At 48.0% G+C, this 24,538-nt stretch overlaps 1 protein-coding gene across 1 annotated transcript in view; it reads left to right on the forward strand.

Annotated features, from left to right (window-relative positions):
• The first annotated feature begins 257 nt into the window (after positions 1 to 257).
• FNDC1 (fibronectin type III domain containing 1) overlaps positions 258 to 24,538 on the forward strand; it is a 127,198-nt gene continuing 102,917 nt past the window's right edge. Inside the window, exons 1-2 of the mRNA XM_062187287.1 lie at positions 258 to 263; positions 1,573 to 1,729. Coding sequence (XP_062043271.1) covers positions 258 to 263; positions 1,573 to 1,729 — 163 coding nt within the window. The remainder of the gene's footprint in view (positions 264 to 1,572; positions 1,730 to 24,538) is intronic.

The following is a 24,538-nucleotide window of genomic DNA, read 5'->3' on the forward strand; positions in this document are numbered from 1 at the left end:
GAGGAGGGCTCTGCTCCAGCTTGGGCTCACGGGTGGAACCAGAGCCTTCCAACCTGTGCAAAGCACTGTGCAGCCAAGCACACAGTGGCGGCTGTGCCTGTTCCTGACGGCGGATGGCTGGGGACACTGCGAATGTTCAGTGGGGAGGCGGAGCCACGAGCACTGCTTCCTCCCAGTGGATGCCACGCATGCTCAGCATAGCCACCATGTCCTCTGCTTGCAAGCTTCCCACGCACGTTTCTGATGACTGACACACGATGATGGTACGTATTTGTGGGAGACGCGGTGCCAGTGTGATGCGTGTTAGAGTGATGGCCGGATCAGGGTAATGAGCTTCCCTTTGTGCCAGGAACCCTCCAGCTGCTTCCTTCTGGTTCTGGTGAGATCCATCAGTTGTTCACTGTAGTCAGCCCACTGTGCTATAGAACCAGGACTCACTCGTCCCGCGGAATGCATTGTTAAATGAAAAAAGCGCTTTGCAAAGCAGCATGTCCAATAGGACCCTCTTCTTTACGCATGTGTAACTGGATCCATCTGTGCGTGGAAAAACCGGATTGCGGACACTGAAAATGTTAACTGTGGTTTTTTTCCTAGGTGGAAAGGTTTCAGGTTATAGGAGCTGGTGCTGTGGTATGGCCAGTAAAGCCACCGCCTACTGTGCTGGCATCCCATATGGGTGCCGGTTTGAGTCCTGGCTGCTCCTCTTCCGATCCAGCCTTCCAGACTGGCTTCTTTCACTTAACATGCACGAATTCCTCCATGTCTCGTCTCTTCTTTCTTCCTCCTCTTCTTCTTTTTTTAAAGATGTATTTATTTACTTGAAAGTCAGAGTTACAAAGAGGGAGAGACAGAGATAGAGATCTTCCATCCACTGGTTCACTCCCAAGATGGGCGCAATGGCCAGGGCTGGGTCAGGCCAAAGCCAGGTGCTTCATCCAGGTCACCCACATGGGTGGCAGGGGCCGAAGCACTTGGGCCATCTCCTGCTGCTTTTCCCAGGCCATTAGCAGGGAGCTGGATGCCCACATGGGATGCTGGCATCGTGGGCAGTGGCTTTGCCCGCTATGCCACAACACTGCGCTTCCTCCCAGGTCTTTTCCTGTCTTGGGAGCTCATCCCTTTTAAGGGCTGAATACTATGCCGTGGTTTGGATGTACCACAGTGTGCCCACTCCCCTGCTGAAGGGCATCTTGGCTGCCTCCAGTTCTGGTAATCGTGAATAAAGCTCCTGCAGGCTCTGTGTGCAGGCATTGGTGTGGGTGCCGGCGTTCATCCCATTTGGGCAGATACCAGGGAGTGGTCACAGAGTCTGTTTTGTAGGGAATCTCCAAGTTGTCTTCCAAAGTAGCCACACCGCTTTGCCCTCCCCCGCCCCACGGTGAATGGGAGCACCTGTCACTCCACATCCTTGTATGCTGAGTGTTGCCATTCTGATAGTGCCTGACACTCATAGATAAGATCTTCTCTTTGGGCTGAGCTTGCGAACACTGATCCGTGAGCAGGGGAAGGGAGCAGCATGGTGTTCCCCACGTACATGGGGAGCACCACCGGGGTGCCATCCACCTTGCCCAGCGGCCTGGGCACATCAAGGGCGTGGGGAAGAGCATCATCCACACCCCGGGACACGGCTCGCCCCTCTCCAAGGTGATCTGGGGTCGGCAGAGGTTTAAGAAGCAGGTGGAGCTGCTCATTGCCAAGGGCGCCCGCATGGGCCAGTTCATGCAATGCAGTAAGAAGCCCAGCTCAGCAGTGGCGAGGGGCTCCCTGTGGACACTGTGCCCGAGGGTGTGATTGTGCAAGCAGCCTGGGAACCAGGGCACGCTGGCCTTGGCATTGCTGAATGATGGAGCAACGGCACCTTCACCTCTACAGCCCTGAGACCCGCTTGAAGCTGCCTTAGCTACCCCAGGTCAGCATGGCGGCTGGAGGTGGCCAAATTGCCAAACCCACTCTGCAGCCTCGCCATGTGCAGGGTGTGGCCATGGAGCTGTGGGGGCTGCAAACCCTCCACCAGCCATAGGGAGACTCCTGCCTGGCAAGGTGGCTCCTGCCAGGACCCGGTGTCTCCCGGGAAGCAGCGCTGTGCAGGAGAAGGAAAACCAGGGTTGAGGGGTGCCATGAAGTTTGCCCGGCTACCAAAATAAACAAATAAAAATAATAGACTTGTACCGTTTGTTGGAATAAAAGAAAAGTGTTAAAGGTATCGTCCTTTTGAGAATAAGAGCCACCCGTGTACAGCCTCAGCAAGGTGCAATGGTCCCTCCACGTTAGGACCATGGGTGCTCTGCCTTCCCTGACTTACCGCGAGTTCAAGTCCATTCGCTGGTGCTGCAACCTCGCGGAGAGCTTGTGTGACCACTGGGCCACACGCCCGGTGTTCCTGAGTCCCAGTCTGGTGGCGCCTGGGAACCTGCATTTGGTGAGGTGGGCACAGGCGGTCTGGAGCCACGTTTGCCACTCTGGGAAGCTTTGCCGTGCATGAGGGCGGCGGTGCTTCCAAGTCAGGCGTGAGAAGCTCCTTTCCATTTTTTTCTAGGATAAGTGGCCCTTTTAAATACCGCGTGCAAAAGACTTCTTGAACTTTTGAGATCTTCCTTTCTTAAAATGGATAACCCACCTAGAGGAATAAAGATAGAATCCAAGGTGGACCCTGCAGTACCTGTAAGTTGAGTTTCAGGTGAAATTGGTTGTGGCCGTGAGTCCCGGTCCCCGACGGCTGGTGTTTGTGTACGCTGGCAATCACTCTGCGTTGTGTGATGTTTTTAATTCTGATAGATTCTTGGCCTCAGCCGTCACCTGTGAAGGAGTCTCCGTGGGCCAGAGAGCGGTGCACACCTGGTTCAGAGTTACTTTAGAAGCACTTTCTCTCTCTGAGTCATTGGCACCTGCGCCCTCCTCCTGCCCCCAGGGAGCCTGCCCCAGCTGCCCAGTCAGGAGGAGAGCGCTAGGCTGACGGGCAGTGCCAAGATCTGCCCAGGTCCCCTCGGGCCCTTTTTTCCATTTCTTTGTGCTTCTCCTACCCTTCGAAAGTTTATTCATGGCTGGCACCGCGGCTCACTAGGCTAATCCTCCGCCTGCGGCACCGGCACACCAGGTCCTAGTCCCGGTTGGGGCACTGGATTCTGTCCCAGTTGCCCCTCTTCCAGGCCAGCTCTCTGCTGTGGCCCGGGAAGGCAGTGGAGGATGGCCCAAGTCCTTGGGCCCTGCACCCGCATGGGAGACCAGGAGAAGCACCTGGCTCCTGGCTTCGGATCAGTGCGGCGTGCTGGCCGCAGCGGCCATTGGGGGATGAACCAATGGAAAAGGAAGACCTTTCTCTCTGTCTCTCTCTCTCACTGTCCACTCTGCCTGTCCAAAAAAAAAAAGTTTATTTCTTCATTTCAGAGGGAGGAGAGAGGAGGGAGAGGGGGAAATCTGCCACTCGCTTGTTCATTCTCCAAAGTGCCCACAGCAGCAACTGCTGGGCTGTGCCAACACCAGGAGCACGGAACCCAATCCAGGTGTCCCCGCACGGGTGGCAGGGACCCAAGTACCCGAGCCATTGTCACTGGCTCCCAGAGTTGGCACTGGCACAAAGCCAGAGTCAGGAAAGAAAGCCAGGACTCCGATAAGGGACACAGGTGTCTTAACAAAGTCCTGCTCTCCTCCTGCCCTCTTAAAGGACCACCCTTGGGCTACCACCCTTGGGCTATGGGAGCAGCCCCAGCCCAGCACCCCGAGCCCATCTTCCTGCTCTTGGTGGGGGGGTTGCCCTGAGGGAATAGTTCCTACTGCTGTGCTCCTCTGTGGGTTGAGGCCAGAGCTGCCCTCTCTGTGGCTTTTGCTTGGGATGGAGCCTTGCATGGCCTCTTCCTCTCCCCCATCCCGCCCTCCTTGCTGCCTGTCTGGTTGGCCCTGGGAGCGCCTGCAGGTGCATCTTCATCTTAGAGTCACGTTCTGCTGAATCCTGATGGAACTGTTTTATTTATTCGAAAGACAGAGTTACAGAAAGAGGTAAGGTAGAGCCAGAGACAGCCATAGAGACCAGAGAGAGAGAGAGGTCTTCCATTCTGGTGGTTCACTCCCCAAATGACCACAACGGCCAGAGCTGAGCTGATCTGAAGCCAGGAGCTTCTTCTGGGTCTCCCACGTGGGTGCAGGGGCCCAAGGACTTGGGCCATCTTCTACTGCTTCCCCAAGCCACAGCAGAGAGATGGAGTGGAAGCAGAGCAACCAGGTCTCGAACCGGCGCCCATACATGATGCTGGCACTGCAGGCAGCGACTTTACCCACTTTGCCACAGCGCAGCTCACTCCCTTCCTCCCCCCCCACCCCCCACAGTCTTAAAGGCTTTGTTACAGACGTCTAACCCCGCACAATTCTGGGAGCTGGGTAAGCGGTCGTGGCAGGGCTGTTGCCTTCCTGTCTGATGCTGGAGGTTGAAGTCTGCAGGCAGACAAAGGAAAAGAGGAATGGGAAGTCTTAGAACCTGTGGACAAACTGAGCCAGAGGAGGACGCTGGGCCCCTTGGCTCTGGTCGCTGGTCTGCTCTGAAGCTGTGGGTGCTCTGCCGAACTGGCTCTTGGCCGCAACACCTGACTCAGCGATCAAAGACTGGGGGAGGACCAGGTAAGGTCTGGGTGCTCCACATCTAGCACGGGGATCTCTCTCACGGCCCAGCCCAACAGAAGCTTCCAGGAAAGGGGATTCTGGGAAGAACAGTTCAGCCTGGCAAGGCTGTTCAGGCCTTGACATCACCAAGTCCTCACATCCTTGTATAAACACCCGTGCCCCAGGGCTCCCGCGTTGCCTGGAGGCCACTTCTGAGATCTTTCAGAATTGATGTTCAGTTTCATTCGATGGCATCTCTGCTGCTGTCTTTTGGCAGGTATGTTTTGTGCTTGGGGAGGGTCACTAGTGATGACATTTCCATACCTGCGCTTCCATTTCTTCCTACAAACATTTAAAAACAGATCCATTCTGCACATTATGTCCAATTTTGAATTTACAGTTACAAACTTCATACATTTCATAATTACAACTCTAGGAACATGGTGATTCTTCCCCTTGTACCCACACTGCCACCCCCTTCCTCTTCCCTCTCTTATTCCCATTCTTATTTTTTTTACTAAGAACTATTTTTAGTTAGCTTCATACACATATGATTAACTCTATGTTAAGTAAAGAGTTCAACAAATAGGGCTGTTCAAAGTCATTGCTTCTCAAAGTGCCAATTTCACTTCTACAGATTGCCTTTCAGGTGCCCTGTTAGTTCTCACAGGTCAGGGAGAACATATAGAATTTGTCCCTTTGGGACTGGCTTATTTCACTAAGTATGATGTTTTCCAGTTTCATTCATTTTGTTACAAATGACCGGATTTCATTTTTTTTCCATTGTGAACTATTCCATGGTGTACATATCCCATAATTTCTTTATCCAGTCTTCAGTTGACGGACATATGGGTTGATTCCATATCTTATCTATTGTGAATTGAGCTGCAATAAACATGGAGGTACAGATAGGTCTTTCATATGCTGATTTCATTTTCCTTTGGTAAATTCCCAGGAGTGAGATGTCTGGGTCATATGGTAGGTCTATATTCAGATTTCTGAGGTATCTCCATACTGTCTCCCTCAGGGCTGTACCAGTTTACATTCCCACTAAGAGTGGGTTAGTGTATCTTTTTCCCCACATGCTCACCAGTATTTGTTGTTTGTTGATTTCTGTATGAAAACCATTCTAATGGGGTGAGATGAAACCTCATTGTGGTTTTGATTTGCATTTCCCTGATGGCTGGTGATCCTGAGCATTTTTTCAGGTGTCTGTTGGCCATTTGAATTTCCTCTTTTGAAAAATGTCTGTTTAAGTCCTTTGCCCATTTAATAACTGGTAGTTTCTTTTCTTATTGTTGAGTTTCTTGATATCTATATATATTTTGGTTATTAATCCTATATCAGTTGTATAGTTTGCAAATAACTTCTCCCATTCTGTCAGTTGTCTCTTCACTTTCCTGAGTGTTTCTTTTGCAGTACAGAAGCTTCTCAATACGATGTAAAACCATTTGTCAATGTTGGCTTTGATAGCCTGTGCCTCTGGGGTCTTTTCCAAGAACTCCTTGCCCATGCCAGTGTATTGTAGGGTTTCTCCAATGTTCTCTAATAATTTGATGGTATCGGGGCATAGACTTATATCTTTAATCCATTTTGAGTGGATTTTTATGTAGGGTGTAAAGTAGGGGTCCTACTTCACACTTCTGCATGTGGAGATCCAGTTTTCCCAGCACCGTTTGTTGAAGAGACTGTCCTTGCTCCAGGGATTGATTTTAGCTCCTTTATCAAAGATATGTTAGTTGTAGGTGTGTGGATTGATATCTGGAGTTTCTATTCTATTCCATTGGTCTACATGTCTGTTTTTGTGCTAGCACCAGGCTGTTTTGATTTTAACTGCCCCGTAGTATGTCATGGAATCTGGTATTGTGATGCCTCCGGTTTTTTTGTTGTATAAGATTGCTTTAGCTATTTGGTGTCTCCTGTGTTTCCATATGAATTTCAGCATCATTTTTCCTAGATCTGAGAAGAATGTCCTTGGTATTTTGTTTGGTATCACACTGAATCTGTAAATTGCTTGGTAGCATGGCATTATATCCAATTTTACGGCTTCATGCTTAGGCATCTTTTTTAAAAGATGTATTTATTTATTTGAAAGGTAGAGATACAGAGAGAGAAGGAAATATAGAAAGAGAGGGAGAGGGAGAGGGAGAGAAGGGGGGAGAGAGAGAGAGAAAGATATTTTATTTATTTATTTGAAAGTTAGAGTTACACACAGAGAGAAGGAGAGGCAGAGAGAGAGAGAGGTCGAGAGGTCTTCCATCCGATGGTTCACTCCCCAGTTGGCCACAATAGCCAGAGCTGCCCTGATCCAAAGGCAGGAGCCAGGAGCTTCTTCTGGGTCTCCCACGTGATACAGGGTCCCAAGCACTTGGGCCATCTTCTGCTGCTTTCCCAGGCCATAGCAGAGAGCTGGATCTGAAGTAGAGCAGCCGGGACTTGAACCGGCACCCATATGGGATGCGGGCACTGCAGGCGGTGGCTTTACCTGCTATGCCACAGTGCTGGCCCCTTCATTACCTCTTTTTTTTTAAAGATTTTATTTATTTATTTGAGAGGTAGAGTTATAGACAGTGAGAGAAAGAAACAGAGAGAAAGGTCTTCCTTCCGTTGGTTCACTCCCCAAATGGCTGCTACAGCCGAAACTATGCTGATCCGAAGCCTGGAGCCAGGTGCTTCCTTCTGGTCTCCCACGCAGGTACAGGTGCCCAAGCACTTGGGCCATCCTCCACTGCCCTCCTGGGCCACAGCAGAGAGCTAGACTGGAAGAGGAGCAGCTGGGACTAGAACCCGGTGCCCACATGGGATGCCGGCGCCTCTGGCGGAGGATTAGCCAAGTGAGCCATGGCGCCGGCCCCCCTTCATTACCTCTTAAAGCTCCCACCTATAAGATCATTACCAGGAAATTCAACATGGGTTTGGAAGGGAACAAGCATTCAAGCCACAGCAAGAAAGCAACAAGTGCTTAAATTTTTCCTTTTGGTTCTGTTTGGTCATGTGATGCTGCAATGTTGGCATTCCCTGCTGCCTGAAGAAGTGTCGCTGGCTAGACACCGTCCCAGCACTGGGATGCCTGAGCTTAGCTCTCTGACTTAGGATAAACCACAGAACCTCCTTCTTTGGTTTTCCAAGCACGTATGATGGTTATAATTCCAGGAGCATCTGGTTAATGTTTCAAATAACAACTCTTGGTAAGTCACATGGTTGCAACGTTCTTTTTGAACTTTCGGAAATAAAGACAACATTTATTCTGAAATATCTGAAATTTGCTTTGGGAGAACATGGATGTGTTGTCATTAAAAACACTTCCTGGGGTCGGCGCTGTGATGGAGCAGGTAAAGCCACTGCCTGCAGTGACGGCACGCCATCTGGGCACCAGTTCTAGCCCCAGATGCACCACTTCTGATCCAGCTCTCTGCTGTGGCCTGGGAAAGCAGCAGAAGATGGCCCAAGTCCTTGGGCCTCTGCACCTGCGTGGGAGACCTGGAAGAAGCTCCTGGCTTCAGATCGGCGCAGCTCTGGCCGTTGTGGCCATTTGAGGAGTGAACCAGCAGGTAGAAGACCTCTTCTCTCTCTGCCTCTGCCTCTCTGTAACTCTGCCTTTCAAATAATAAATAAATATTTTTTAAAAAAAGCTTTCTGAGGTTTCCATGTTGGGTTCTCGTTGGATTTCCTACTTCCTGGGGGAGCAGGTGTAGAACCACAGCTGAGTTGTGGGTGCACAGTGCTGTTTCGAGAGGAATTGTTGCTCTTACAGTCATTGAAGAGTTCTGAGATCAACTGGTGATGTCTGCTAAGGAAGCAGGAAGGAGTCGAGGTGTGCTCAGAGTGTATTTTCAGAATCCACTGTGTTTTCACATGGAACTCAGTGCTGCAATGTGGAGCTGCATGTGGTTGAGTGCTTTACAAAACTTACGAGGGACGTCAAAGTGTCCACAGGAAAGGTGCGTTACCTTTTTTTTTTTTTTGGACAGGCAGAGTGGACAGTGAGAGAGAGAGACAGAGAGAAAGGTCTTCCTTTTCCATTGGTTCACCCCCAAATGGCCGCTACAGTCGGCGCACCGCGCTGATCCGAAGCCAGGAGCCAGGTGCTTCTCCTGGTCTCCCATGGGGTGCAGGGCCCAAGTACTTGGGCCATCCTCCACTGCACTCCCGGGCCAGAGCAGAGAGCTGGCCTGGAAGAGGGGCAACCGGGACAGAATCTGGTGCTCCAACCGGGACTTGAACCCCGTGTGCCAGCGCCGCAGCTGGAGGATTAGCCTAGTGAGCTGCGGCACCGGCCAAGGTGCATTATCTTTAATTCCATTTTCTACAAACTTTTTGAAGCCCCTTCATAGACTGAACCACTCATAATCACTGTTTCTATAGATTAAAACATGGCTTAATACCATTTGAACAATTTCATAGGATTCTAAGCATAACTCTTTTCTTTTTTAAAGATTTTTTAATTTATTTGAAAGTCAGAGTTACAGAGAAGCAGAGGCAGAGAGAGAGGTCTTCCATGTGCTGGTTTTCTCCTCAATTGGCCACAATGGCCAGAGCTGCGCCAATTGGAAGCCAGGAGCCAGGAGCTTCTTCCAGGTCTCCCATATGGGTGCAGGGGCCCAGGCACTTGGGCCATCTTCTGCTGCTTTCTCAGGCCATGGCAGAGAGCTGGATCGGAAGTGGAGCAGCCGGAACTTGAACTGGTGCCCACATGGGATGCCAGCACTGCAGGCGGTGGCTTTACCTGCTACGCCACAGCGCTGGCCCCAACTCATTTTAATTCTCACCACAGGTGTATAAGGGAAAAGTTATTCTTATCTTGTTTTACAAGAGGGTGACTAAGCACAGAGAGGTTAAACAGCTTAGCCAAGGTCAGACAGCAAGGCTGACCCAAGCAGTGTGGCCGTCCACACTCTCAGCTTGCTGCTCAACTCTTCTGGAAGTATGTACAAAGGACAAACCGCTTTGTTTAAAACTGGGTGCTTCCAGGCTATTATAGACGCACCATCTGAAATGAAGAATTTTTAAATCATTATTATGATTCTTTTTTGTAAATATTTATTTATTTGAGAGACAGAATTATAAACAGAGAGAGGGAGACACAGAGAGAAAGGTCTTCTATCCACAATTCACTCCCCAAAAGGCCACAAGGGCTGGAGCTGGGCCAGTCCAAAGCCAGGAGCCAGAAGCTTCTTCCAGGTCTCCCATGTGGGCGCAGGGGCCCGAGCAACTCTTGGCACATCTGCTGCTTTCCCAGGCCATAAACAGAGAGCTGGATCAGAAGTAGAGCAGCCGGGACACAAACCATTGCCATATGGGATGCTGGTGCTACAGGCAGAGGCTTAGCCTACTATGCCATAGCACTGGCGCCTTAAATCATTATTATAATTCTACGAAAATATTTTGCAAAGCAGCTGGTGTTGTGGTATGATGGGTTAAACTGCTACCTGCAATGCTGGCATCCCATATGTGTGCTGGTTTGAGTCCCAGCTGCTCCACTTCCCATCCAGCTCCCTGCTAGTGCACTTGGGAAAGCAGCAGAAGATGGCCCAAGTACCTGAGCCCCTGTACCCATGTGGGAGCCCCAGAAGAAGCTCTTAGCTCCTGCCCTTGGCTTGGCGCAGCTCTGGCTGTTGCAGCCATTTGGGGAGTGAACCAGCGGATGGAAGACCTCTCTCTCTTTGTCTCTCACTCTCTCTCTTAACTCTGCCTTACAAATAAATAAAAATAAATCTTAAAAATATTTTGCATGTATAGCATGAGCTATCTCTACAATGTCTTCTTTCATCATTAGGAGTTCTCAAAACAGTTTTAGTCTTTGAGGTTCTCTGGTGTCTATTAGGATGGCATGTATCCAGGGCTGGTGCTGTGGAGTTGTGGGTAAAGCTGCTGCATGCAGTGCCGGCATCTCATAGGGGCACCGGTTCGATTCTTGGCTTCTCCACTTCCCATCCAGCTCTCTGCTATGGCCTGGGAAAGCCGTGGAAGATGGCCCAAGTCCTTGGGCCCCTGCACCTACATGGGAGACCTGGAGGAAGCTCCTAGCTTCGGGTTGGCGCAGCTCCGGCCGTTGCAGCCATCTGGGGAGTGAACCAGTGGATGGAAGACCTCTCTCTCTCTCTCTCTCTGTCTCTCTTTCTCTCTCTGCCTCTCCTCTCTCTGTGTAACTGTGACTTTCAAATAAATAAATAAATAAATAAAATCTTAAAAAAAAGAAAGGCATGTATTCAATTTACCTGCACCCACATACTGAGACATGAAAATGTTTCCTCATCTGTACGGTGGGGAAGATGATGGAACCGTAAAGAACTGTCCGGGGAAGCAGCAGATATAACGGAAGCAAAGCAATCACTTCAGTGCCTAGTGCATCGTGACCCTCAGCAAATGGGACCTTTCCAAGTAATTTTTTAAATAATTTACATACAAATTTTATACAGTGTTTAAAAATCTTTCTTCCCATATTTAATGAATGGCAATAGAATGGGTTTGCAATCAAATGGCAATGCCTGCCTGGTCGCATTGAATAACAATGGGTTCGGTTAACACGTTGGGATTAGGGGAGCATGGGACACATGGTAGGAATGGCGGACAAGCTGTTGGATGTGCAGGTCTGGGGCTAGGGCACATAGACATTAGATGAAGCCAGGGAGCAGGATCGTGTGTGAAATCAGACATTCAGCATGTGGTAAGAGGCTTTTTAGGAAAATTAATCTCATGCTAAGGACCAACATCTAGGAGCTAGCGATGGCTGTCGGGTCAAAAGTGGGTACTTATCCAGGTGCGCTTGAGAAACTGACGAGGGTGGAAATGACAAGAAAGGAAAGAAAAGAGAGCTGTGAGATTCTGCAGAGTTGGGAAGGGTGTGAGTGATTGGGTACACTCGGTGAGACAGTGCATAAGAGTTTTGTGCCTAAGAGCTATGGAGGATGGACGGCCAATAACAGGAACAGGAGGTGTGAGTGGTTATGGGGCAGGGGTCGGGGACGATATTGAAATTATGCAGTGTTGTCATTGGAATTAACAGCGTAACACTATACTGCAGCAGAAATATCCAGCAGCAAGTGAGAGAAGGCAGGCTGAACTGGAAGGGAACAGTGAGGCTGGGCACGAATCCATCTTCTAGGGTCAGAGGTGAAGCTTTGAACCAGGAGTGATTGCCCGAGGAGCCCATCAGCCTTCGAGTACACGTTTAAACCTCAGATTGGGCTATTGTCTTTTCTCGGGGTTAGAAGCTGTCAACCACTGGCAGTGCCCGCTCTCAGCTCCTTGCTCTGGCCACTACTCTTGAACCATGTACAGAAGGCAGGTGGCGCTCGTCCAACCTCACTGTCATTGTCCACCGTCGTTGAGGTCTGTACACGCACCATGGAGGCTGAGTGAGTGGATACTGAAGTGCTGCTCTTGGGGAAGCACAGGGTGAGGTGCCTGTGGGCCTCTGACCACAACCTTTCCACCACCACCCAGATGTAGCCTCCCAAAGTGTGCGCTTCTGTTGAAGGAGGGTTTATTTGACAGGCGTTATTGACTCAGTAACACAAAACCCAGCGCACAGCACTATAGTTCCCACCTGAGCAAACCTCAGGAAACAGGGGTATTTTCTCCAGGGGCACAGTGCAGTCTTCCTGCGCGGGGGAAGGCTGGACAGCGGCCAGCACTACGCCTGGGGCCCCTTCAGACAGCGACACCCCAACAAAATGTGAAAAACGCGGCACCAGGTGGGTGGTGCAGGGGCCCTTGTTTGCAGCATGAGGGCTGCAACAGGAGCTGGGGGCTTACCTGTAACACCTGAGCGGGGGAGTCACCGGTGGGCAAGTCCCACCTTCCCCACTTGGCGCATGTACAGGGGTGACACAGCTCCACGTGCAGAGTTTGGGGGTTACAAAGTCTTTAAAGCAGGTGAATTCGCATGTCGGAATCCATGAATAATGGAAACTGACCACACTAGTGCAGGACTATGTGTGAATCCCAACGAGGGCTGCTCACTGCCTGCTTCCAGCTCAAAGACGTTCAGTTTTGGGTTTGTTTGTTTGTTTGTTTGTTTTTTTGTAGATTGGCTTGTCATAAAGGTTTAAACCACTGGCAGATAAACCGGCATGAAGTGTTGGGTCAAGCTCAACTGGAGCTCGTTCTCCCATATTTCTCAGCGTTTAAGCAGCAGACCCCTCCCTGACAGTCCAAGTAGATTGAGGGCCAGCTGTGTCAGCGAGCGCCATGGACAACGTGGACAGCCCTGTGTGTGTCTTGGGGTCTGGGACATGAAGGAATGACCACTGTTGTCTACACTCCGTGAGCCCCGAACTTTGCCTCACCGGGGCCTGAGAAACCCAAGGGTCCCACCGATGGGGCCTGCGTGTTCCCCTTTGGCTGCTGTCACAACCGGCCGTGACCGCACCAGCTTCAGACAGCACAGCGTTGTGCCCTCACAGCACTGGAGGTCAGGGCGCAGCGTGGGTCTGTGGGGGCTGAATTCCAGTGGGATGTCCACCCAGGGAGTCCACATGGACCAGGCCTCTGAAGACAAGGTGGAGAGGGGCATGGGGCATTGGGAGGAAAAGATTTGACCAACATTGTGGTCAGCGCTGTTGAGTATTTCCCTGGGAGGCCTGCGAGGAACCCCCTAAACACCCCGGAGAGCAGGTGAGGCCAGCCTGGGGCTCTCCCAGGTGGCGGGAACTTTCCTGTTCTCCTTCTTCCCACTGCTTCCCTGACCTTGACCCTGGAAGGGCCAGGAACCAGGAGACAGAAGAAGACACCTCAACAGTTGGGGGCACAGTAGAGAGAAAATCTAGTGTTATAAAAGGTTTGCCATGTTTATTATTATCTAGGACATTTTTGGTTACCGAACTGATACTGTTCATGACATAAAATGATTTATCTGCTAGTTATCATCTCTCAGGAGTCATGACATCACCTGGGTTTCTCCTGTGGCCGGGAAGAACCTTCCCCATGGCGAGTATTTTAAACAATAGTGGAAGACAACAAATAAAGAAGTTCCCTTATTAAAGCTTATGCAATTTTTCCTGTTCAAAGTACATCTTTCAAAATTTTTCATGAACCCCATGATTCTTTAGAAGCTCTTCTGAAACTTGCTTTATTCGCTTCCCGATCTGAAGCCAGGGTCTCCCCCTCTCGGTATAGCACCGCTCCCTCCACTGACCGGTTGCCCGGAACTCTGCAGTGTGGCTGCACAGCACCCAACCTTCTATTGCCACGCTCCCATGTTACTCTTGACTTTACCATTAGAGATGATACTGTAGAGGTGGGCACTTGGCCTGGTGGCTAAGACGTCACTCGGCTCACTTGCTACCCACGTGGGAGTGTCTGGCTCCACCTTTGATTCCAGATTCCTGCGAACGCACCCCTTGGGAGGAAGCAGGTGATGCTTTGAGTACTTGGGTCCCTGTCACCCATTTGGGAGACTTGGATTGATTTCCTGGCTCCCACCTTTGGCCCAGCCCAGCCCTGGCCACTGTGGGGCTCTTGGGGAATGAACCAGCAGATGGGAGAACGGTCTGTCTGTATCTGTCTCTCAAGTAAATAAAACAGCGACATAATTCCTCACCTGTGAGACACAGACGTACAGATTCTCCCGGCAGGGCGACTGGAGCACGTCCCCACCACCGAGAAGATTGAACACGGTTGTGTCTGTCTGTCTGTCTGTCTGTCTCTCCTTCTTTCTCTTTCTGCTAACCGTGCCCCCACTTTCCTTTGGAGAAAATGAAGATGTCACAAGAAAGCCTCGCTCATTTTCATCACAAACCCTGTCCCCGTCGCCAGAAGAGAAGTCTGCATCCTACATCCATGGGGAGACAGGATCATGGCGCCCACCCAGGCCCACCCGCTGCTCCCCGCTGAGAACCTCCCCTGTGGGAGACAGGATCATGGCGCCCACCCAGGCCCCCCCGCGGCCCCCCCTGAGAACCTGCATCTTGAGCAGAAGGGCTCAGAGTGGCTGCAGATTAGACCAGAAACAGGTGCCAGGGAGACGCTGCCCAGTGGTTCTGCCTGAGCTTTCCTGAGTCCTTTTGCTCTAGAAATGTTACTCAGCCTTGTCTTTACCCCAGTGGGCCCCCCTCATTCTTCTAGCACGATGGGGTGTTGACTCCTGGTTTTCACTTCAGTTCGCTGAGCTCTATCTCTCTTGTGTGCCAACAATACAAAGGATGTGTTCACTTACTTTTTTGAGAGATACTTCTAAATGTCTTCCTCCAACGTGAGGTAATGATTCAGACAACCACGGCTGTTGGAACATGGACTTCACTTCTTCACTTGATCTTTTTTTTTTTTTTTTTTGACAGGCAGAGTGGATAGTGAGAGAGAGAGAGAGAGAGAGAGAGAGAGAAAGGTCTTCCTTTTTGCCGTTGGTTCACCCTCCAATGGCCGCTGTGGTCGGCGCATCTCGCTGATCTGAAGCCAGGAGCCAGGTGCTTCTCCTGGTCTCCCATGCGGGTACAGGGCCCAAGGACTTGGGCCATCCTCCACTGCCTTCCCGGGCCATAGCAGAGAGCTGGCATGGAAAAGGGGCAACCAGGATATAATCCGGCGCCCCGACCGGGACTAGAACCTGGTATGCCAGCACCGCAAGACAGAGGATTATCCTGTTAAGCCACAGCGCCGGCCTTCACTTGATCTTGATTTGCTTTGAACAGCTCTGTGGTGCTAGGGATGGGAAGTCTCTCTGTACTCATTTTTCCTGCTACACTCCCACTCTGCTTTCCTGATAGAGTGATCTGACTCCTAAGTGAACTAATGTTGTTTGTTGCAGTGGATCGGGCGGCAATAACTCACTCATTGCCAGGGTGCAGCTGGTTTGAGTTAACTCGACAGCGGTATAATTGATGAAGTGATTGAGTGTCCAATTAATTTAATTTATAAGAGGAGAGATTTACAAGGACATGAGCCACAAACTTGGACACCAAGTTTTCCAAAACTGAGCATTCTTACACGATCACCTTAGCAACTGTAAATAATGACATAATTGTCAAATGCCAGGGAAAAGGATAGTCAAAGATACAAGGTGTTCCTTTAATTAACATCATGTTTGCCAATTACTTTATTCTGACTTTAAGTATATATTAGAAACATTAGCTGTCAAAGTAGAGCAATTTGTGATTCGAATTGAAGGCATATTAAAAAATACAGATTTTCCAAATGGACAAATAACACCATTAAAATGATGACAGAAGATGCACACAAGGCTCCTTACCCTGTAATGAAGAATAATGTCGAGGGGATTTATGGAAAATGTGAACAATAAGGAATGCTGAACTGCAGTGAGTGCTCACCAAGAATTGCATACCACTGAGAGTACGGAGAAATTAAATCATGCCCACAGCCAAGTGCTTGAAACATTTTCTACAAAGAGACATTTATCTGCTGTCCTCATGCCACCTACATTTGTAAGATTTTTTTTTTTAAAGCATGGACATTGCCTAGAGGAGAGAGATTTATAATGCCAGAGCAGTGGCTTCACAAGATTTTGCCTAAGAATCGGGGTGTTATTCAAGCTGTTTGACAGCCAGTATGGTAACTTAAATGAATATATACAAAGCAAAAATTCAGTCAATAACCACCATGTGTTTTATAGGATCTCGGGAAGGAAGATGACTTAAGTAAATAAAATTGTGTTGTTTTGTTACTAAGATACATGGAAAAGATTGCCTTCCGCATGCCAAGCAATGCAACTGACAGCCCATCCCGAGAGAGTGCCAAGTGCCTGGGATAGATAAAAGTGACTTGCAAAGCCTCCAGTGCTGTGTTGGACAGCAGTGGTGGACACCCCAGGCTGCTCGGCTTCTACAACTAAGACTGGGTTTGCTGGGTGTTTCCTGTTGATCCTGTGCATCGGGTTATGGCATCTCTTTTGTGTCCTGAGTTTCTTAAGAATTGTCCTCTCAAATTTTATCAAATGAATTTTCTGAGTCAAATGAGAAGACCACATGGATTTTTCTCCTTTACTCTGTTCAAGGTGGTTAAATTACATTTATTCTAATGTCAAGCCTCCCTGGACTCCTGCGATGGGACAAATGTGGATAAGATCTGTCTTCTGGTCTGGGTTTGCTCCTTTGCTGGGACTTTTGTATCAGTGGTTATCTGTTAATCATCTCTGAGTGGTTCTGGCAGCAAAGCTGGATCGGCCTCGCAGAGCTCCCCTCAGGGAGCCCCTCATGTCTCCGTCTTCTAGATGATGGAAACAGTTGCTCTTTGAAATGCTTTCAGAATTTGCCATGAAGTCGGCTGGGCCTGCTGCTTTCTTTATGGGAAGATGTTTAACTACTGACTGTTTCCTTTAATGATCATATCATAGGACCATCCAGGCATTCTTTTTCTTCTTGAGTCAAATTTAGTAAGTCAGAGTTTTCCAGGAACTCGTTTTCCATAAGTCTTCAAATTTATTAACAGCACTTGGTAAGCCCATGAAGTAATGCTAAGTAGATAAAGTAATTATGGTGATTCCTAACTACTACCTTTTAAGTGTCTGCTGGTTGTGTAGCTCTGTTTCTTTTTCGTGTTCCTCCTTGTTTGTGCCTTCCATCCCTTTTTTCTTGATGCATCTCACTCAACATTTGGCTGTCAATCAGTCTTTTCTAAGAACCTTGTACATCATAGGTTCTGCTTTACCTTTGTGTTCCTTTTCATTAATGTCTGCCATCATTGTTTTCTTTATTTCTGTTAACAAAGTTCATTCTTCAGTACTTTTTAACTTCTGAATTGCTTACTTTCAATCTTGATGGTTTTTACAAATATTGAAAGCTATCTATTTTCCTCATATATGAATTTTAGGCTTATATGCATCTTTTTAAAGACTTATTTATTTGAAAGACAGAGTTACAGAGAGAGAGAGAGAGGGAAGGAGGGATCTCCTGTCTTCTGGTTCACTCTCCAAATGGCTACAATGTTGGGCTGGACCAAATCATAGCTAGGAGAGCCAGAAACTCTACTCAGTTCTCTAACGTGGGTGCAGGGCCCAAGCACTTGGATTATCTTCTGCTGCTTTCTCAGTTACATTAGCAGGGAGCTGGATCTGAAGTGGAGCAATAGGGACTCGAACCAGCATTCATATGGAATGCTGGCGTCCCACCTCTGTGCCACAATGCAAGTCCCAAGGCTATATATTTTCTACTTTTGAAACATTCTACAAATTATGTCAAAGATTTATTATTGTTCAGTTCTGAACATTAAAAAATTTCTAGTTAGATTTTGTTTGTGGTGCTGGTGTTGTTGTATAATAGGTTAATCTTCTGCCTCCAGTGCCGGCATCCCATAAGGGTGCCAGTTTGAGTTCCAGCTGCTCCACTTCCTACCGAGCTCTATGCTATGGCCTGGGAAAGCAGTAGAAGATGGTCCAAGTGCTTGGGCCCCTGCACCCATGTGGGAGACTGGAAGAAGCTCCTGGCTCCTGGCTTCAGATTGGCACAGCTCTGGCCTTTGAGGTCAATTGGGGAGTGAACCATCAGATGGAAGACCTCTCTCTCTCTCTGTAACTTTAACTTTGAAATAAATCTTTTTTAAAAAAGAAAGTGAACTATCACTATACTTAAAAAAGAAGATACTGCTTGGGACGCCTGCACCCCATCAGAGTGCCTGAGTGTGAGTCCTGCCTCTTCTGCTGACTCCAGCTTTAGCTAATGTGCACCCCGGGAGGCAGCAGGTGATGGCTCGAGCACTTGGCTCCCGAACACCCGTGTGGGCAACTTGGCCCGAGTGCTGGACTGCTGGTTTTGGAACGGCCATTGCAAGCACCTGGGGAGTGAACTAGCACATGGAAGAGCTCCGTCTGTCTCTCTTTCAAATAAATAACATAAATAAGTTAAAAATCTAAAAAATGCAAACCAAAAACCTAGCACCTGCTCATCCCTTTCACGCCTCCCACAGTCCAGGCAACCTGCTCCTTTCACGTGTCCCCTCTTCCTTGCTTTTGACCCTGCATGGACAAGTCCTCCGGTCACTGTTTCTCTGGCACTGCCTCTCCTTTGGGGTTTGGCCCAAACATTCTTCTAGAACACCTTCCACTGGCCTCCTCAGCTGGACACACTCTACCTCGGCTGTGCATTAAGCAGTGTGTGCCTAAGTACAGGTGTACACACACACACACACACACCATTTTCCTTGTCTCAGGAACTCAGTGCTTTGTCCTAGAGTTTGGTCCCTTTCTTTCCTGTCTCTCCTGCTATCCCGCAGCTGTTTTGAGCTCAGGTTCTGTCTCTTCTTTGCAGCCAATCTTCCGTTCACCCCATCCTCACAGGTTTCCAACATAACGATGCAATGCATGTATAGGGTCCTCAGTGGCTCGAGGAGAGCACAGTGGGACTGTCCCTGAGGAGGCAGTGGGGACCCTCGCTGTGGGGTCTCCCAGGGCTCACCTGCAGCAGACACTCAGACGAGGTGTGCGGTTGGGAGTGGACACCCCCAGGAGATGATTTCAGAGCGCTTGTTTCTGAAGAGTTTGACAGCTAAAAAGACTCTGCTGGTTGTGCTCCATGTGGAAAAGATGGGAACAAACAAGATACAACCTCAAAGGAGCCCAGGGCGTGTGGTAGCATCAGCACCGAGGGCATCAGGGCCAGGCACTGGGCAGACAGTGTGGGGTTCGGGGTCCAGGTCCCTCGGGTGGGGGGCACTGCTCGCCATGGATTCTTGATCTCCAACGTGGAAATCCTGGAGAGTCTCTGTTCTAGGAGAACTTACAAAAGTCACCCGATTTGGTGGCTCAGCAGTTTCATGTTTTTGTGTGATAATCATGCTCATTTTTCCTTTCTTGCCAACAGTTACACAAGACATCTTGCTTTGAAAAATATGTCCCAATGACATTTTCATGTTGGGCTCTAGAAACCAAGCCAACAACCATACAAAAAGAATATTCAGCCAGATTAATTGACATCGTTTAGGAGTTTGCTGACTATTACAACATGCAAAGTGGCCATGTTGCTACATTTCAACCTCTGTTTGACTTTACGTTTTTTAGTCTGTGTAGACAAGTCACTCATCAAGCTGAATAAAACATGATCTGTTGATATCAAAATAGCATTCATCTGAAACATGATTCCAGACCCTGTGTCGTGTTTGTGTCTTCAGTATTTCTCATTGTGCTTGACACCTAGCAGGTATTTCATGAATGTTTGTTAAACAAATTCCGTGAGGTTGTTCAGAAATGACTTTCTAAGGCCCAACGTGTTTCCCACAGTTTCAGTTAGTTCGTGGGGTACCAAAGAAGCATGGGGATTTGCACCCAGGCAGGGAACGGGAACACAGGAGTATGAAGTGTGGGATGCTGGACGCAAGTGCGGAAGGAATATGGAGGGGAAAACTATTTGAGGATGTGGTCAGGAAGGCTTCCAGAAGAAGCAGGCATAAGATTGGACTAAATCTTGCAGAAAACATTTATATGAGCAAACTTATTAGGTGAAGGGAAAATGGGCGGGGCCTCCAGGCTAGGGGAAGTGTAGGAGAGAGTGCAGAGGAGGGGTGATGAATCAGCCGGAAGGAGGGAAATGCTGCATGGTTTCCATCTGCCAGGTGCTGCGCAGGGGGCATTGTTACAATGTGGCTGCAAACAGAGAGCCTCTCCAGGATGGTCCCTGCCTAGAATGTAAGCACACACTCTGTGCCCCGACTTATGGACACACAAGGAGGTACTTGCCAGATAAGCAAATTGGAACATTCTATCCCTAGAGCCACAGGACAGTGGGTACGTATTGGCAGAGGGGCACCAGAGGCAGAGGCATCCATGAGACGAGGACCATCTGGAGGAGCAGGACGCCATGCCCTGTGGCTCTCACGGTGCAGACACCAGCGGCTGTGCAGGTGTGTGCCTTCCCCAGCAGCAGGGCCTCAGACGGGACAAAGGACATGAGCTTGGAGCAGTGCCAAAGAAACACACATCACTGGTTCAGTGAGCCCGAGGATTTACAAAAGGGCAAGGGTCCTGTTACAGTGTCAACCTGTGTAAATGAGTCTCCAGTGGGCTCTCTGTGACCCACCTTCTGCTACTCACAGCTTTGCAGGATCCTCTCCCACAGCAAGCCAGAGCTGGTGTGGGTCACCAGTGGAAAACGATGGCCGTGACTTCTAAGGTGGGCACAAAAGGTGCTGCCATTTCTGTCTTGGATGCTGGGCATTGCTTGCTCTGGGAAAACCAATTGCTGTGCTCTGAATCTATTCCTATAGCCTGATAGTGAGCCCAGATGGGCAGGAACTGAGGCCCCTGGCTGTTGCTGTGGATTTGTTCTGAGAGGAGGAGTGCTGTGGGGACAAGAGGTCACCACACAGACCCTGGGAGTTGGGTGAAAGCGGGCCTGAGGCAAGCAGCCTGCAGACTCATTTATTTCAGTTGGTACAGCAGCTTATATAGCCGAGGCAGCCAATCTGGTCAAGGGGCGGTCTATGCCCTAACCAATCACAGCCTGTTGCCAGGCAGTTTCCGAAGCCATCCAATCACAGCCTGTTGTCAGGCAGGCTCTGTTGCCAGATGGGTTCCAAAGCCATCCCTGAGTAACTGATGCTGGCTTGCCAGTGGCCATCTTGGCATGACCTTCTCTTTCCACCACACCTGGCATCCAGCACTAACTGGCTGGCCATGGGTGAGTTCTCTTGGAAGTGGATTCCTATGTCCCGGTCTGACCTTCAGATGACTACAAGCTAAGCTGACATTGTCACTATGACTCGTGAGGACTCTCCAAGCCACACCTGCTCTGGAATTTCTGACCCACAGAAACTGTGATGGATAACATATGAGTTTTGCTTTAAACCACTAAGTTTCTGAGTGACCAGAATGCAAAATTTCTGGAAACAAAAACACCAAGGGCTGTCCTTTTCTTGGGTGACTGTTCAGTCATGGACTGGAAGATAAGGTGGTCGCCTGCGTCTGTTAGGACAATGTTGGTCAAGGTGACCATGGACCTCACTGGGAGTCCATGGATCCTTCCTGGCGGCGATGGTTAACAATGCACTCGCCAACCCAGCTGTCCAGTGCGATTACAGCGGTCACCAAGTCTGCAGATATCAAGGCATGCATTAGCTACTCATCACATGAATGAAACAACCAACACGGTGAGTGTCACCAACTAGTGGTACATTCTGTGTGTTGATTTTATATCCTGCAACTTTGCCAAACTCTCTTACGTGTTCCAATAGTCTCTTAGTGGAATCTTTTTATCTCCCTATATAGGGACATGTCATCTGCAAACAGGGATGATTTGACTTCCTCCTTTCCCAATTGTGTCCCTTTTATTGCTTTTTATTGTATAAAATGTCCATAAATATATTGAATAGTCGTAATGAGAGTGGGCACACTTTTCTTGTTCTGGAACTTAGTGGAAATGCTTCCAGCTTTTCTCCAATCAATATGATGCTGGCTGTAGGTTTGTCATACATTGTCTTGATTATGTTGAGATATGTTCCTTCTATACCCAATTTGCTAAAAGTTCATATCATGAAAGCATGCCGTATTTTATCAGATGCTTCCTCTATATCTATTGAGATAATCACATGGTTCTTATTCTCTAATTTATTAATGGGATGTATCATGCTAATTGATTTGCATATGCTGAAACATCCCTGCATACCATGGATAAATCCCATTTGGTCCAGGTGGATGATTTTTCTGATATGTTGTTGGATTCAATTAGCTAGTCTTTTGTTTAGGATTTTTGCATGCGTATGTCTATAGTTTTCTTCATTGTATATTTTTCTGGTTTTGGAAGTAAGGTTATGCTGGCCTTATAGAAGGTCAATTTGGGAGGATTCCTTGCCTTTCAATTCTTTCATGAATAGTTTAAGAAGGGTTCTTCTTTAAAAGTTTGGTAGAACTCAGCAGTGAAGCCATCTGGTCCTGGGCTTTTCTTTATTGGGAGGATCTTTATCATTGATTAAATCTCTGTCTTGGTTATTGGTCTATTTAGGTTTTCTATATCTTTGACTCAATTTTGGTAGATTGTATGTACCCAGAAATCTATCCATTTCTTCCAGATTTTCTAATTTGTTGTCAGAAATCAGTAGTAATTCCTGATGATTCTTTTTATTTCTGTGGTATCTGTTGTAACAGCTCATATTTTAAAAAGATTTTGTTTACTTATTTTAGAGGTAGAGTTACAGAGAGAGACAGATAGAGAGAAAGGTCTTTCATCTTGTGGTTCACTCCCCAAATGACCACAATGGCTGGAGCTGGGCCAATCCAAAGCCAGGAGCCAGGAACTTCTTCTGGATCTCTCATGTGGGTGCAGGGGCCCAACCCTTGGGCCATCTTCCACTGCTTTCGCAGGCCATGGCAGAGAACTGGATGAGAAGAGGAACATCTGGGACACTAACTGGTACCCATACAGGATGCTGGCACCGCAGGTGGAGGCTTAGCCTACTACACCACAGCGGCAGCTCCAACAGCTCCATTTTCATATCTGCTCTTGTTAATTTGGGTCTTCACACTTCCTCCTCCTCCTCTTCCCCTCCACTTCTTCCTCTTCTTTTTTTGGTTGGTTGGCCCAATGGTGTATCAATTTTGTCTATTTTTTTAAAAAATTAGTAAAAAACTAGTTATTTATTTCGTTGATTTTTATATCTTTTTTGTTTCAGTTTTGTTACATAGTTTTTACTATTTCTTTCCTCCTACTAATTTTGGGTTTGGTTTGTTCTTGTTTTTCTATATCCTAAGATGCATTGCTAGATCATTTATTTGATGCTTTTCCAATTTCTTGATATAGGCGCCAATTGCTATGTTTTCCTCTTCACACAGCTTTTGCTGTATCTCACAAATTTTGCTCTGCTGTGTTGTCGTCTTCATTTGTTACTAGGAATTTTTTAACTTCCCTTTTGATTTCTTCTATTGACCTAAGGTCTGTCAGGAGTATGCTCTTCAGTCTCTAGATGTTCCCAATTGTGGTCAGAAAAGATACATAGTAAGATTTCTACTCTTTGAATTTGTTGAGACCTGTTTTATGGCCTAGCATATGGTCTATCTTAGAGAAAGTTCCATGCACTGCAGCTGTGGGGTGAAATGTTCTATTGATATCAATTAGACCCATTACGTGTAGATCAGCTCTGTTGCTTCTTTGTTGATTTTTGTCTAGTTGATGTGTCCACTTAGGAAAGCAGGGTGTTGAAGTCCATTATTGCATTGGAGCCTACTTCTCCCTTTAGACCCATTAACATTTGTGTTAAATGGCCAGGTACCCTAGTATTGGGTGAATATGCATTTATTATAGTCACACCTTCCTTTTGAAATGATCCCTTAATCATTACATAACGCCCTTCTTTGTGTCTTTTAACATTTCTGTCTTAAAGTCTATTTTGTCTGATATTAAGATGGCTACTCCTGATCATTTCTGATTTCCATGGGGTATCTTTTCCCATCCCTTCACTTTCTGTGTGTATCCTTGTTGGTGAGGTGCTTCTTGTAGGCAGCAAAGATGGGCCTTGGTTTTTTAATCCATTTAGCCAGTCTTTAGCTTTTAATTGGAGAATTATGGCCATTTCCATTCAAGGTTATGATTGATAAGTAATGACCTGGCTCTGCCATTTTTTCCATAAATATTCCTATTTTTGGAATTTGCTTTGTATTTCTATTAGGAGATTTTCTGCCTTCACATTCTTTCATTATTCTGTCTTTCTCTGTTTCTGTGTGTAGCACATCAATAGCATTTGTAAACACAAACAATGCCATGACTGAGGAAGAACTTATAAGTTCCATTTAGAATACCTACAAAAAATTTAAATACCTCGGTACCTCAAGGTAAATTTAACCAAGGATGTGAAAGATCTCTACAATGAAACAATTTTTAAAAAGATTTATTTATTTATTTGTAAGTCAGAGTTACAGAGAAGCAGAGAGAGGGAGAGAGAGGGAGAGAGAGAGAGAGTTCTTCCATCCACTGGTTCACTCCCCAAATTGCTGCAACAGCTGGGGCTGTGCCAAAGCCAGGATCCAGGAGCTTCTTCTGGGTTTTCCACATGGGTGCAGGGGCCCAGGCACTCG

This window comes from Lepus europaeus, chromosome 3, assembly GCF_033115175.1.
Source record: "Lepus europaeus isolate LE1 chromosome 3, mLepTim1.pri, whole genome shotgun sequence".
Lineage (NCBI taxonomy): Eukaryota > Metazoa > Chordata > Mammalia > Lagomorpha > Leporidae > Lepus > Lepus europaeus.